The 15,332-nt window shown below is 40.5% G+C and overlaps 1 protein-coding gene across 1 annotated transcript in view; it reads left to right on the plus strand.

The window, feature by feature from the left end:
* Positions 1 to 9,840: 9,840 nt before the first annotated feature.
* ALK (ALK receptor tyrosine kinase) overlaps positions 9,841 to 15,332 on the plus strand; it is a gene marked incomplete at its 3' end in the record, with an annotated part of 246,977 nt that continues 241,485 nt past the window's right edge. The window contains exon 1 of the mRNA XM_081998640.1: positions 9,841 to 10,402. Within this exon, the coding sequence (XP_081854766.1) occupies positions 10,276 to 10,402 (127 nt within the window). The 5' untranslated portion in view covers positions 9,841 to 10,275. The remainder of the gene's footprint in view (positions 10,403 to 15,332) is intronic.

Consider the following 15,332-nt stretch of genomic DNA (forward strand, 5'->3'; position numbering starts at 1 on the left):
TCTGTGTAGATTAAAGCTCCATCCACACACTGGCTGTGTTCCAGATGCACAGAATTTCACTTTCACAAGGTAGAGTGAAGTCATTTGGCAGAGACAGGGCTGGACTACGAGAAATGGGGACCCCTGGGGGGAAGGAAACAGTAGAGGTTGCTTTATTTTCTAAACTTTCCTACCATTTTGCGATGTGAATTTGAGCAGGTCATTTAAGCGCAGGGTTTCTTAGTACCCTTATACGTAAGAGGTACATTATTCTGCAACAAATCTATCATGTCCAAATTTTTTCCATGTGGTTCATGTCTCCTACTAGTTGTTTTACAGCTCCTTATGGGCCAGGTCTTCAGCGCAGCCCTCCTCACCAGTTTTGCCACACCTGAGGAAGGCTGTATGTAGGAAAGCAGTAGGTAGGAATACGTAACAGAGAAAACCAGAAAGCTCCTCTTTTCTGTGATAGGCAGGCCATAATAACCAGCCTCTTCCTACTCATCTTAGACTTGAGTATTTGCATAGCCATCTTCATAGCAGTAGCCAAAAATAAGGCTGGACAGGACTTCACAGCAGGACGGTTTGCATCAGCAGAGATGACTTGGGCCATCCTGCCCCACAGATAAGGTGCTGCCACTTGAGGTGGAGCGCCATCTTCTCTGTCTTACAACCGAATCGCTCTGACGCCGTGGCATCAGCTGCTTTACAACTCTCTTGCGTGAATGCTGAGGACTAGTTAACGTTTTCAGGTCTCTAGAAAGCACCTATACAGAGCACAACTGTGTCGCAGTGGGGAAAAAAGCCCTAAAAAAATCAGGATATCTCCAGAGATACTGCCTCTCATTTTTCTCTTGCACCTGAAAAACAGAATCATGAGTAATTTCCCTTTTACAATCTCTGCTCGTAGTCAACTCAGTGGTGTCTATCCGGGTGAAGGCAGGAGTTTCTCATGCCTCACGTGCTTTATGGCCTTCATTTTGGCAGCACTTGCAGAACTTCCTTGAGAAGTACCTTCACATCTAAATATCCCACAATTGTAGTCAGAGATGCTGTCCTTTACCTTAAGCAAAATTAAATGTTGCAGTGGAAATAGACAATATAAGCACATTGGCATCTTTCCCAGTAAAGGGAATATGAAGTAGTTTTTATTGTTACTGCCAAGACAGCTGTGTTTTAGATTGAAATAGTCATCACACCCTTTTGCTATTTCTAGAAATAATGCAGCTTGCCTACCTATAACAAATGTCTAGTATTTTCTCTGGTACCAAAACACCCTGCACGTAAGTTGTTGTTCTGCAACACTATATCTTAACAGAAATACCTAATGCAGCAAACAAATGGTTTTAGCCCTGCAAGTGGCAGGAAATTCGTAACTGTCACTGCTTCTCAGTTTGTGTGTGTTGTACATATGTAGGGCTTCCTATAATTCCTCAGAGTGTTCACTTTATGTTTTGATACAGCAGGCATATTTTAAAAGTTTCTTCTTCTAAAATGTCATCTTTGGATCACAAAGTTTCCGAATTATTCCATGTATTAAAACCAGACAAAGCCTCTAGAGCTGCAGTGACCTTTCTAAAGGTGTTCCCTTTGTCTTCGTGGTAGAGTCGAGGCACAGTTTCCATGGGAGACATCACTTCAGGATTTCTGCCTCTTTGTACAGGAAATCTCCAGTTTTTAACTGAAGTTCCTACATTTTATTTCCTTTGCTTGTGGCCTATTTTAAATGTGAAAGGGTAAGGATGTCTGGTTTAAAAAAAAAAGCCCCTGGATTTGTATATCTATATGTGGGACCATTACTGAGCCTTCTGCCAGCCTTATTTTTCACACGCGCTTGTTCAATAAACACAGAATTTCCCTCCTTTCACGGAAGCAATAATAGTAATAATGATAGTAATGAGGAAAAATACGGCTGACTTATGCCCCTTCTAGATAACCAGTATTTACTGGCCACTGTTTGCAGCTGTGACTATTGAATGGTTCCAGGCAGCGGAACAAGGCCGGCTTGCTCCTGAGGTGGGCTTATGCCGGGTGGTGCACGAGTGACTGTCCTGGACATTGCCCCATGCTGATTGAGGAGGAATAATGGTGCACGTGTCCAAAAAGCTTTTTTCATAGAACACTGTGAGAGAAAGGGGTACATGTAGCAGTAGTACGGGATACAGGGAAAAGTTCCCAGGGAAACCCAGATAAATCAGCTGGAGTGAAATAAAGACACTTCCCAAATTAAGTCAGGCTGAACAGAGACCTTTTGAAATGTCTTGTGTCTGTATTAGAAATCATGGGAAGAAAGGTTGTTCTTCCTTCAGATAAGAAATAAGTGTGTTAAAATGAACTTTTTTTCCTCTCCACACCCATCCAAGCTCAGTGCTGCAGTGCAGTTCAAGAGTGTTTTAAATGCTCAGGTCATGTGTGGCTGTAGATGGATTCAAGTTGGAAGGAGGGCATTTAGTTGCTGTATACGAAAGCAAAAGATTTTCCCTAAACTTTGTTACGAATGTCTCCAGAGCCAGAGGTACTGACGTGGTCATAGAAAAAGCAGGAGGAGAAGTGAGTTACCACCATTTTCATCCTGATCAAAGAAGTCTTTAAAAGGTGATGCAGGCTGCCTGCTCTGAGGGTGAAAAGCCTCCTGCAGACCACAAAGATTCAGATCTGCACAAAAACCTTCAAATACTCATTCCCCCAACATGTAAATGTTCAAGGAATTTTTGCATGTAACGTCATCCACTGAAACTTAAGAAATATGGAGACAAAAAAAAGTAAGCATTGAATGCCACACCTTGAAAAGAAGCGACAGATAAAAAAGCAGATGTTGAGAAAAATGTGAGCTTGTATTAAAATTTGCAGGGACTGCAGGCCACTGAGTATCTAAATATCTGTAGCTGTGTTAAAGTGATAACTGCTTAGGGGTGTACGTTTGTGTATGCATTCTGGTTTGGTACACAGTCAATGTAGTACAAAAGAGGGTTTTAAGTGTATAAAGGGCAGGAGGTTGTTTCTGGGTTTGTTTCTTTTTTTTCCTTAATTCCACTACTTGAAGTGATATAGGAAGTGTGCAAATCTGATGAGAGACTCCAGTTGGGTGTACGTGTTCAATATGGAAGTAGCTATGCAGACATCCAAGGTAAAGGCATTATATGGTTTGAAGTCAGTATGTATAATGAATTATTAAAACTCTGTCAAAACAGCTGCTATCTTTTTTCCTTGAAAGCCTGACCACTGTGCTTCCAGAGGTTATGTCAGCTGGGTACAGAATAAGGGGAAGTACATGTAGAGGAGTAATCTGAGACATGCAAATAGATGGACACTGAGGATATGTGGGATTGGGACCACAGTTGTGATAGATGAGAATCATACTGGTATAGTATATATACCGGTATAGCAACTATACTGGTGAGCAACTTCTCTAAAGTCCTTTGGATGAGGAACACTGTAATGGAGAGTCCTTCTAGGGGCCATTCCAGCAGGCACTGGAAGGGCTCCCCATGACTGCCAATGGAGGAACTCCCTAAGGTTGACACACATGGACCAAACATTAATACTGCCTCTCTGTGGTTTTGTTGGAGCCTTTTCTAAGTAGACAAATACCCCAGACAACAGTGGAAGAATCACTTTATTTTTACACAGACAGAAAAAATCCAGAACATCTACAACCTGAAGTACTTTAGTGTGCCTTAGTAGAAAGGTTACCAATTGGATAGACTTTATCTTGCACTTTCCTGCTGTCTGCAGTGTCCGGAGGTCTGTCTGTGCTGCAGGAAACAGCTGGACATAGTGGCTTCTGGTTTTCACTGCATACCTGGTCAGTAATTCAGATGCATTGGTTATCAGTCCAAAGACAAGGACAAGTACAGCCCCACAAAGTCACCACCCCAACACTCCTTCTCCAGTCCTGATCCTAAAATATCTAAAAGCTGATACAATGCACAAGCATCCAAAGTTCTGCATGTGTGCTTGTCCATGGAGCTTTGCAGCTAAAGGGCTTTTGCCCTTAGTTTAGCAAAGCTGCAGGCTAGACTGGCAGGAGAAGCATGTCCATTGGCACAGTCCTGCCGGTAGCCTCGGCTTTTGAGGGGACAAACCAGAGCCGAGAGCAGCTCAGTTACTAACACTCACTCCTTTGTTTTCTCTGTGTTGTCCACAGAGATGCTTAATTGTGCTGTAAAAGTTTATTACGGCAAAGATCAGTCTGTTGTTGGATTTTTTTAAAGTTTCTTGTACGCACGCAGATGAGTAACAACTTTAGGCCGCTCCTAGTCTGGTCTGTAATTGAGACCCTGAGCTCTTTATCAGTGATTCATTGCCATTTTGTGGTGTCTTACTGGGCAGGTCTTCAGCAGCTGCAGAGCATCTGAGATGCAGTAATATGCTCTAGATGGCAGTATATTTTTAAACTGTATTAGTTGAGATGAGTAGAATATAATCTTGGTCAGTTTAATTGTTTTTTTTTTTTTAATGCTCTTTACATGCCACTTGCCACTTGCTTTCAAAGTAGAAATGAAAAAACGTCTCAGATTTTACAATGTACATGCAAATACTAAGAAGAATTCACAGAAAGCAGCAAAAACGATATTGTTTTGCCCTGCATTTTTAACAGGCAAATGTGAATATTTTTTTCCTGTAATGAGTGGCAACACATGACATTTTGTTAATGTTTCCCTGTCACAACGCTTTTGTGGAATTGTAATTTGGGTGGTTTGTGCTCCTCTTCTTCCAGAGCCAAGCTCTGCTGATCAGACCACATCTCCCAGACTCTCCTAGCATCAATAAATGTCCATGGGATGTGGCAGTTAGGGGGAGTGCCTAGTCAGTAGAAAAGAGTGGGGCTGTGGAGCACCTATTTGCTGATTGAATTAGTCAGTTTTGAGGCATTTGGGGTTTTTTTGACCAAAAGTTAATATTCCTGGTAAAAAGGAGATGGAAAAAAAAAAACATTGCTAACAGAAAGGAGTTAAAAGAAAAAAATTAAATAAGCCTTATAAAGATACACAGACACACAAAAAAGTAGTCAGGGCCAGAAGGATAAGACAGTTGTTGAGTTAAATACAATTTTATTAGTGACACATGCTTCATGTGCAGGAAGTGTATGCTATTCCCAAATTTACTCATCAAGCATCTGCCAGTCAGTGTTGTTGATCACGTCTATGCCTCATGCAATATGTCTGGCTGAATCCAGTATCCACAGGTCTGCTACAGCCCACTAAATGCAAATTTCTTTTCCACAGCAATCCAGCACACGTTTGGTGACACACATACTATCGTTTATTTGCACTCATCAGGCTTTCAGTATGACATAAAATCATTGTAACATAATGCATTATTAAATATATTTTCCGACTGAAAAAGATAAACTTGACAGACTGTCAGCGAACATTTTCGTACTTCAGAAAAGGTTTGTAAAAAGAAACCCTGGAGTACATCCACCCATTACTGTAAGTAAAGCGCACCACCTCTTCAGAGCAAAAAACTGTGCGGAATGAGCTTGCCCTTTGCCTCATTCTCTGCTTGACTGTAAACAGAATTTGAATTTTGCTTCTGAATGTCATTTAGACAATGATTTGTATGAGCATCACTGAGTCTATGGATTATTCACAAAGCGTTTACTTGGACTGTTTGTTGGTTTTGCTGCTGCTTGGTCACCTTGATATAACGTGTTCTTTGCGCTTTCATGGATGACCAAGTATGTTTGTAGATGGGAAGAGGGGAAAACTGAAAGTTTCTAAGAGGCTGTATGAATACTGTTAGTGTGATTATGAGGATGGGTTATGAGTCTGAGAGCCTACAGGGAATTCTCATGCAATCTTTTTTCCCCTGGTTGCATCCCTTTACCCCCCAAAAACTGAAACCAAGAACTTTTGTGGAGCCAGGAGCTCAGGAATCCTTTACAAGGACCTCTGGGGCATACGCTCTCAGCTAGATGGAGGCAAGCCTGAACATCCTCCTGGTCACAGCCAGCCAGGGCTTCATAAATGCTAGGGTCCTGAGATTGGATCTGCCTCTTCACAGGATGTCCTTGGCCTGCCTCTGGTTCGTAGGAGAAGTCTGCAGAGTTTTCCATACCTGGGGCAGTCAGCTGCGTGTAAGACTTTTTGTTTGTTTTAATGAAATGAAGTTGGCTTGGTCCCGAGTAGATTTGGCTTTTTTTTTTTAATAGGGGAAAAAATAACTCTGTAATGTTCTTTCTGTGGAAAATTGCTACCTTTTACTCTAGAACTGGAATAACCTTTTCTGAAATGTCAGGCTTTCCCAGAGACTCAAAAATCCAGATCTTAATGGAGGCTGTTTCTAAACACATCATTGTAGTATTTGCTAATAACTACTGCATTGATTACTGTTATACACCAGATTTCTTTGACGCTGATTTCTGATTTCCATGCAAATATGAATGATTTTGATATATTTTTCCAGATGTAGATGTAGCTGAAAGTACATGTTGATCTCAGTTATTAACTTACAAATCTGTTGCAACTCTGCAATCTAGAGGACAGATACATGCAGGTTTGTCACCTCAGATTTACTGCTGAGAAATTGGGAAGAATACAGCTCAGCATAGTGAGAAAGCTTATCCACTGAGTAATGACGCAATATCCAAAGGTAGTACTAAGCAATATTTTGTTACATGTAGGTGCATTTTTTGGTTAACAAAGACATGGGTGTTTTGATAAAAATTCAATTACACTTCTGCACTGCACAGAACTTCAGAAAACATATGTTAATTGCTGGGGATATTTCTTCCTTCTTCCAGAAAGGGTGAAAAAGGGAGGAAATCCTGTTTGTTTAAAAATGACCCAAGTAGAAAGATTTTCTTGTTGTTCCATTTTTATGTGAACATGCAGGGTTATTCTATTTAAGAGGTATTTTTCATTAAAATAATACATTAATATTTTATTTAATGATTTGTGGTCTTGAGGCTTGACTTCAGTGCACATGAACCATTTTCTATTTTTTTAACCAAAACTCTTGGTGAGCTCAATGAATTTAACATCCCCTAAGGAGATCCTTTTGCACAAGTTTGAAAACAGAAATGTCAAATGTTCTCTTCAGGTGCATATTTCTAGCTGTGATGGAGTACCTTGGGTCAGGATTTGGCCCTGGATATTCCTTTACGCGGGAATATCAAAGAAACCTCTGTTGTACCTTGCCATATTTCTGGCTACTAAAAATGGAGCTGTCAGCTTCCAGTTGCTAATCCATTAATTTTTTTTAAAGGTTAGGGTTACTATTGTCAAGTGACAGAGCACCTTTATACAAACACCTGGAATGGGACCTTAGCAAGTTTAAAAAGAAGGAGAAAAAAATTTCTTAGTACTTTTTGACTTCGGTATTAATTGGCTGGGGAGGGGGTGGTGTGACACACTTTATTTTGTGAAATGGCTGCAGTGTAGTCTACGTTTGCATTACCCTCCCTGCACAAGAAGCATTTGTTTAGCTGATAGAGTCTTCTGTAATTACCTTTCTGGATGTAAAATGCCCTGGAGGTGGAAGAGGAAAGGTCTCTCCTTTTCCTAACCTATAGCTCATTCTGAAATGAAATGATTCCTCACTGTGAAGAGTAGCCTCTTGGCTATACAAAAACCTTTTACCCAGCATCTTTCTCTGAAGATAACTTAATTGGGAAAGATTCATATCTTCTGATACAATCTTCTTGTCTTCAAGTTCAGACCAATAGCCCAAGCAAATAATTTGCGATGAAGTTCCAAAATTAATCCTTAAAAAGTATGAGAAGAAGGAGTTCTTAGGTTAAAATGAATTGAACTGAATCCATACCGTTCTTTAAAAATAGAAAAAAACTTTCAATTTTTTATGTTATCTCTTATGCACCTCATGCTGCTGATAGAGGGGAGGTTCAGGTGCCTGGACTGCCCTGTCTTCTCTGCTCAGATGTTCAACTTTATTTTTTATCTCAATGTACCACATATATTGGTGACAGAGGGAACATTTCCACTTAGCTGAGGCTGAAGGTAGGCACAATTTCTGAAGAATGCAATGGGTAATGCATTACAGTTGCCACAGGCATTTTTCTGAAGGTGAGGAGTGCCAGGGAATTTGGGATACTGCAGCTGACCGTTGTGTTACTGATTCCCAGGCAAGGCCGGTCAGGGTAGTAGCAGTGATTTAATGTTGAGGTCTGTGGCTGCAGCGTTAGGGAGAGAAATGCACTTCAGTGACTTTCTCTCAGATTATTTTGCAACAGGAACAGAGATGGGGAGCAAGTCAGTTTTTTTGATTTGTGTGAAGTTTTCACAGGATGGTGACCCCAAGGCTTGGCTCTCTATCAGTACTAAATGCATGACATCTATGTTCATTTGGGTCTGTTAGGGGTAAAGAGGCCCCAGAGTTCTTGTCTGTGGGAGATCTGCGGTTAGGATATTAAAACAGTCCCTACTTTGGAGAGCCACTGAGTACAGGTGTTGTATAACAGGAATATTTATACTGGTCAGACATCTGACATCAGGCAAAACACACATTGCTTTTAAAACCAGCTTATTTCAGGAGCTCACTTTTTATTAAAATTCTTCTTTTATTTATTATTTTATATTAGCATCAAAGTGAAGCACATTTATAGGAAAAAATCTGCTTTTAGCGACTATTGTAACTATTGTAATGAAACCTGACATTATTTGCCACAACCAGCTGTATCAGGGCTACTGAAAGACATGTCAACTATGTCTTGATGTTAGGAAAAGCCAGTATAAAGGTTATTCCATAGTTACCTATCACTTCATCATTCACAGCTGAAGGCAGGACAGTAGGTTTGATACTACCCTTATAAATCACTGGCCTGATCTTATGTGTCTCTACATTCCAGACAACAATAGGGGATATTTAGTTATTGTACCGTAACTTAGCATTGAAGCCAGGTTTAATTGAGCCATTAGGGATATTAAATTTTTTCCACTCAAGAACAGCTTACAATACAGCATGAAGTCCATGCTTATCTTGAAGATTATTGCTTTAAGCAATGAGCAAGAGTTACAGCTCTTACATAACAATGGTTATGTTTCTCTTGGTTTTGCTATCATTAGAGGAGTGTGTTAAAAATGAGATTGCACTGAGAATGAGATAGGGCACAACCAACACTTGGTATTTAAGCTTCTGACAAGTCCCTCTGAGATTTTCAAGTTTTTCTTCAGTGGAAGCGGGAAGCAGGGCTAAGCAGAGCTTTAACAGGATCCAAGCAGTGTTTTCCCCAAGGCCTCAGCCATTTACCATATTTACTGTTATCCTCTTAAATGTGTCTTCTATTATCCATTACTGTTTATCCATTCAAGAGGACAGTTCTTCAGCACTCTGAATTAATTATTACTCTTAAGTTATTTAATTCTTATTGTTACATAAAGTTTTACTAAACTTTTATTGGGAGGTATTTATCAAACTGTTTTGCTGTTATTACAGTGAAGCTTACCATTGCACCTAGACTGAAAGAATTCAAGTAAGCAACTGTAGTGTTCTTGACAAAAATGTTATTTAATAGATCAAAAAATGTACTTTTTATTTTCTTTCTGAACAACAAATTCTTTATCGCTTCTCTGAGAAATCAGAACATATCAGCAATCCAGAGGTTTATTTTGTTCCATAAAACAGACCTTCCAAACACAAGTTTTGCCTGCCTGTATTTCTACGAAGTTAAATCCTACCATTCCACTGAGGACCTCGAAAAATGAGATTAGAATACTCAAGATCCTGTCATTGTCAGAAAAATCCAACTTAAACATTCACAGGGAAAATCTGTGCTTTCAAAGTTTATAGAGTTCCGTGTTACTCATTGACCTTGCGTGTTATTTCAGATACCGTTTCTGTTTGCCTCTCTAATATCATTGTGGTCTTGCAGAGTTAGCGCAGGTTTGTACGGGTCCTCACCTGTCCTGGGTCACTGTAGTATTCTCATCCCCAAAAGCAGCTTTGAGATGCACTGGGTTTTGAACAGAAGCTGGGTACATGTTTGCTTGTTCTATGTACGGGATCTCCACATGCTAAGAAAATTTTAAAACAACAAATTGAGGGACTGAAAGGTCAAAGAGAACTTAGAATCACTGTGAGATTAAAGTTGACAGTTTTTCTAGGTGATGATAATTTTGCCATGTAGAGCAATTTATCTCCTGTCTCCTTGTGCGCACACGTATCAGGAAGGAAGAACTGACCAAGAAGTAGTGGAATATCAATGTTTATTATATATGGTTTGTAAAGCTGTTTAAGATCTTTGTGTGTGATGTGTAGTATACAAACAGCTATGGTTTTATATAATGTTTATCATTATTATTTTCATGATGCTTATTTTTCTTTTTTTTTTTAATGAAAGGTCTGAGCACTTCTGATCTCCCAGCAAGCAGCTCTCCTCTTCCTCCTGGTTCCTCTGCTTGGAACTTGACCTGGGTCATGAGAGATACAGCCCCTGTCTTCTCCCATAGAGGACGACACAGTGAGTAGCATTTATATGTTATCCTCAAGAGGCTGTAACTAAATGCCTAACGATATTGGTATAATACTGGAGCAAAACAACACAATTCAAATGATTCATGATAAAATATCCATACTGTTAGCTCCTGAGGGCACTAATAAGCCTTCCTGCCCCTTCCCAGCCACCCCTGGGGCCTTTCCCCACCCTGCCCATGGGCCCAGGAACCCCACTTCAGCCCAGCCTGGGGTCAGGCTGATGTCCCAACCGGATGGCCCATCGCCATCTCCATGGAGGTGCCTGGCGACTTTGGCTGGCCCGGCCTGCTCTGCTTCCTCAAAAACAAGGTCCCAGGCTGTAATAATTAGGGTGCTGTTGTCCTGGTTTCAGCCAGGATAGAGTTGTTTTTCTTTACAGAAGCCAGTGTGAGGTTATGTTGGGTTGGAATGCAGTGATATCATAAAGAGAAGAGCTGTGTACCAAACTTATTTTTTCTTGCCATCTCCTTTCGTAACTCCCATCCCTTCCAAAATCTGGGAATCTGTTTTCATCTGTTTTCTGGTATGACCTGTTTACTGACAAACCATAGCCATTCCACTGTGAAATACTATGGTCATAGTTAGGACCAGACTGCATAAGCCAATATCTAATATGCAATCCAGAAAGCGACTGAAGAAGAATGTATCTACTATATATCTACTACCAGTCTCTATGAGGGGAGATAAGGTGCTGAGAGGCTAATAAGATTTACTCACCCCAAGCCTGTAATTATCTGCTTGAGGGAAAAGTTTGACCTACCTATATGAAGGAGTCCCATATTTCTTCAAATTTATGTTGCAGCCTTTTATGTGTGCAATATATATTCTTTCCACTGGCATACAATATCTGTTCCTAGCTGTTGTATCTGCTTGAACGATGAGGACACACCAATTTCATTTTGGAAGGGACAGTAGTACAATCTTTTCCCTCACTTGGCTTTCTCAGAAGTTGCAAGGATGATTTTTAATTTATCCTTTATTACTTCTTCCTAAACTCTTTCAGGTTCTCAGTAACACCGTTCTAAGGGAAGGCTTTGTTCTTAAAACCTAAAAGCATTGATTCCATCTGACAGCATCACATGGAGATAAATGTACTGCATCTAAGCAGAAATGACTTATTATGATTTTAGCTGGTTGCACAAGACCAAATTCTACTGTATTCCAACCATCTGTTTTGCAAGGAAAGGCAGGAATTTGATGAGTTGTTACACAAAATACAATTTTCACTCGGGACAAGTCTAAACTGTTCTCTCCCTCAGGAGGTGTAATTCAGGACATGAACCTTGAAGCTAGTGGGGAATCTTGAAGAGGGGCAAGAGTCGTTTGATTTTTGCTAGCTTTGCACCTTAAGTTTTCCAGGAGTTGGCAGGACCTCCTCTAAATTAAAGAGGCCCTCAAAGTCACACATGTCAGACTAGAACGCCCCACAGCATCACTATGCAGACATACTTCCAGCCACTTCAGATACGCAGAGGACAGGTGTGGGTACATGGAGTAGAGCTTGTAAGCATAGCCCAAGCCTAAGAGGGCAATTAAATTTTCTTTCTATTCCTCTGCTTACCTGCAGCTTTTAGGCATCTGAATGTTTATTAATAAACTTCCCAGGGATCTAGATTTTTGTCCAGAACTGCTGTGAGCATGACAGGGGTGGACAGTGCCTTTCAGCAGCTGATCATTGGCTCTGGATCTGAGCAGCTCTGTGAAGGTCACACAGGGACTCAGCAGAGCAAGGCAGAAGACAAAGTTACACCCTCCAAGCTCTGTACAAGTAACCTTGTCCCAAGACCACCCCTCCCTTCTGATTAAGTGGTTAATCCAAAATCACATGAAAAATCATGAGCAGAAATAAAACCCCACAGTCCTTTACTACTAGAGTGTTTTCTGCCAGAAGATTTCCTCACTGCTCCCAGCGAGGTTAAGATTACAGAGTGCTTTATAAAACTTCTATCACAACTTTGTTTGCCTAATCATCTGATGAGATCCATCTAATTAACTAACTGACATTGCTTGAGTGGGGCAATATTAGTTGTCTTAATTACTTTTTTCCCGTGTTCTGCTATTGAAAAGTCTCTTTGATTGAAAGGCTGAGTAACTTGAAATGTAGAGACCCTCCTCCTCTGCCAAACTAAGTTCCCTGCTCCTACCCTCAGAATTAAAAATTCTGATGGACTGCCTCTAGTAGTTCTGGCAGGAACAGTGCTTGATGATACCTTTGAAACTATATGCAGCAATCCCAAAAGATAACCACTGGCACAACAGGATACTTGAGAGTGATGCATTCACAAGACTTTTTTCTATCTTGTCTAGAGGTTTCTAGATTTGTCTTTATCCAAGCATTGGTTAATCATCTACCATCTGAGAGATGCAAAATCCACCTGCCTTTCAGTAAATAAAAACTTAAAATACCACATGAAGTCAAAATTAGCTGGGAATTCAGCCTGCAGGGCAGGAGGAGTCTTTAAATCTCCACATTTTTGTGTTTTCTTTTGTGCTCTTTGAAGTACACTCAGACTATTTCATGTGGCTAGAACAAACTTTTAATGCATTCTGCGTACGTGGACTTACGGTAGCGTATTAATCTCCCATTTGCAGCACTGATGGAACTCTGTCCTGAGGCTTACATGATTAACGGCACCCAGCCACATATTTCATTTCTTGTCCTGGTTGGTTGAATATTAATTTTCTCTTCTGTATAGGTATTGTATAAGAAATCAATTGTCCCCTGCATAAAATCCATTAAGCTTCTGTAACAGGGGTTCCAGATGACGGGTGCCCCTTGAGGCCTGGAAGCCTTCATGCAGTTAATACACCCCTCTCTGCCCCATCCTCTACATCCCCCTGGGCCAGGCAACAACACTGAACCTGGAGCACGAGCACGATCCTGGCAGGGTACGGTGGCAACTGCGGGAAGTTGGAAAAAAATCGAACGCAATTCAGCCCATCTAAATTCCGTTTTGAAAGAAGAACACATTTCATGAGAATAACGGGCATAAGGGTCGCCATGTTGGACCGTTTGGGAAACAGGAAACGGCTTTTGCTTTTTAACTCTTCTTATGCTGCCGTGCTCTCTGTGCGTCTTTTTGCCAGATCCCCCAGCGGCAGCTGAACTCCTTGGCTGTTCTGAACCAGCTTTGTGCAAAATACAGAAGCACGTCTCTCAGGCTGTGTCAGACTTCTGCAACATAACTTACAGACTCCCCCCGCCCCGCTCCGCCCCGAAGTTTAGGAAACAGTAGTGTTAACTTTGGATTCCAAAGTTAAACGGGACTAAAACTCAGGGGTAAATAGCAGATCCTGCTACCAAATGGCTAGTGTGCTTAAAAATGTCTACAAAAGGTGAGCTCAGCAGAGGAGGAGCATAATTATTCACAGCTTTGATTTAATAGGTACTAAAAGCATAATCCAAAGGGTGGCCTCTATTAACAACTTATTAGTGATTTCACCCAGCTCTGGGTCTTCAGAAAACTAATTTGACAAGGTTGTTGGGGTTTTTTTATACTTTCTAATGGCATGTTGTTTGTGACGAGTTCATGATTTCCTGAATTATGTTTGCTAAAAAAAAAAAGAAAATAAAAATACATTGGACTAATTTTACTGTGGAATAATTTGGGGTGATTCTCACTGTGTATTTTATGCTCAGTGGCATGTTGGTTGCTCAGTGAGGTGTCAGATTATTAATTTTTTTCTCTGGTAGGTCGTGTGCAACTTGCTGAATTCAAGTACCCATGTGCATGGGAGAGAAAAAGGGTACCAGCCAGATGAATTCGTGTTACAGTTAGGTTCCCAGGACTACTTGTTTTATAAATCTACAACAAATCAGACTAATACTGACATCTTCAGAATGATAAAGTTATCATGATACTTGGCTCAGCATGGCATAGTGAGATGCATGGGTATGAGCTAATTGTTACAACAAGTTCATGTTTGGAAGGTGAGATAAAGTCAGGAGAGGAATGAAGAGAATAATACTTTGTCCCAGAGGAAAAATGAATCAATGCTTTCTGAGTAAAGATATTGCAAAATTGATGTACTACCTTAATTCAAACACATCCTTTTTGCAATCTTAGAAGTACTCTAACGTACCTTTGGAAATACTGTTGTGAATATAATAGGGCAAGACTTCAGTTAACAACAGTTATTCACACCAGATTAATAAAATTGCTCCATATAAAATAGCAGATGCTGTGACCCCATGTACATATGCGAGAATTCTTGTTTAACAGTTAGATGGTATTTTTGCCATGTGCAATGGTGCTGAAATCCAGAGGGAGGAAAATCACAGGAAAAGCAGCATCTGCCTAGCTAAACTGAAGGCTGTGCTAAGCAAGAAAGAAGAAAAAAAATTATTAGGGAGAAATTTTTACTTTCTTTCAAATTATTCTTTTCCTTATATCCTCTTTCATCTGCAGATAATACACCAGTGACAGCTCAACGTATTTTCAATAATAAAATAACATACAGTAAGACAACAAATGTCTTTTCTCCCTGTCTACCAAGTATTCATTTTCTCTAGAGATCTCTCAAACTTCATGCAAGAGGTCCCTTGTATGAATTGTCAAAACACGACAGTTTGTCCAACCACTGTTTTGCGCTAACTGGAACACGTTTTCTAACCATTGCTGTTAGTCGGTACTTGAGTCTTTTAGCTAGCACTGGCATCAGAAATGCACTTTTAGTTATTGTTTTTGCTACATGCATGGGATTAATAAAGGAGTCCTGGCTTTCTTCTTTGTAGCTTGATTTCACCAAACAAAGCAGCCGTCAAAGATTTTGGTGATTCAGGCCCTGGTGCGCACTGAGGAACTGGGTGGATATAAAGTATAAGCTGTCATTTTGAGGATTCTCTTAACAAATGAATGGTTGCATTACTGCCATTTTCTCTAAGCTGTGGCCCACCCAGCTGTGGATCACTCCCC

Source organism: Phaethon aethereus, assembly GCF_964289735.1.
Source record: "Phaethon aethereus genome assembly, chromosome: 3".
NCBI classification, from domain to species: domain Eukaryota; kingdom Metazoa; phylum Chordata; class Aves; order Phaethontiformes; family Phaethontidae; genus Phaethon; species Phaethon aethereus.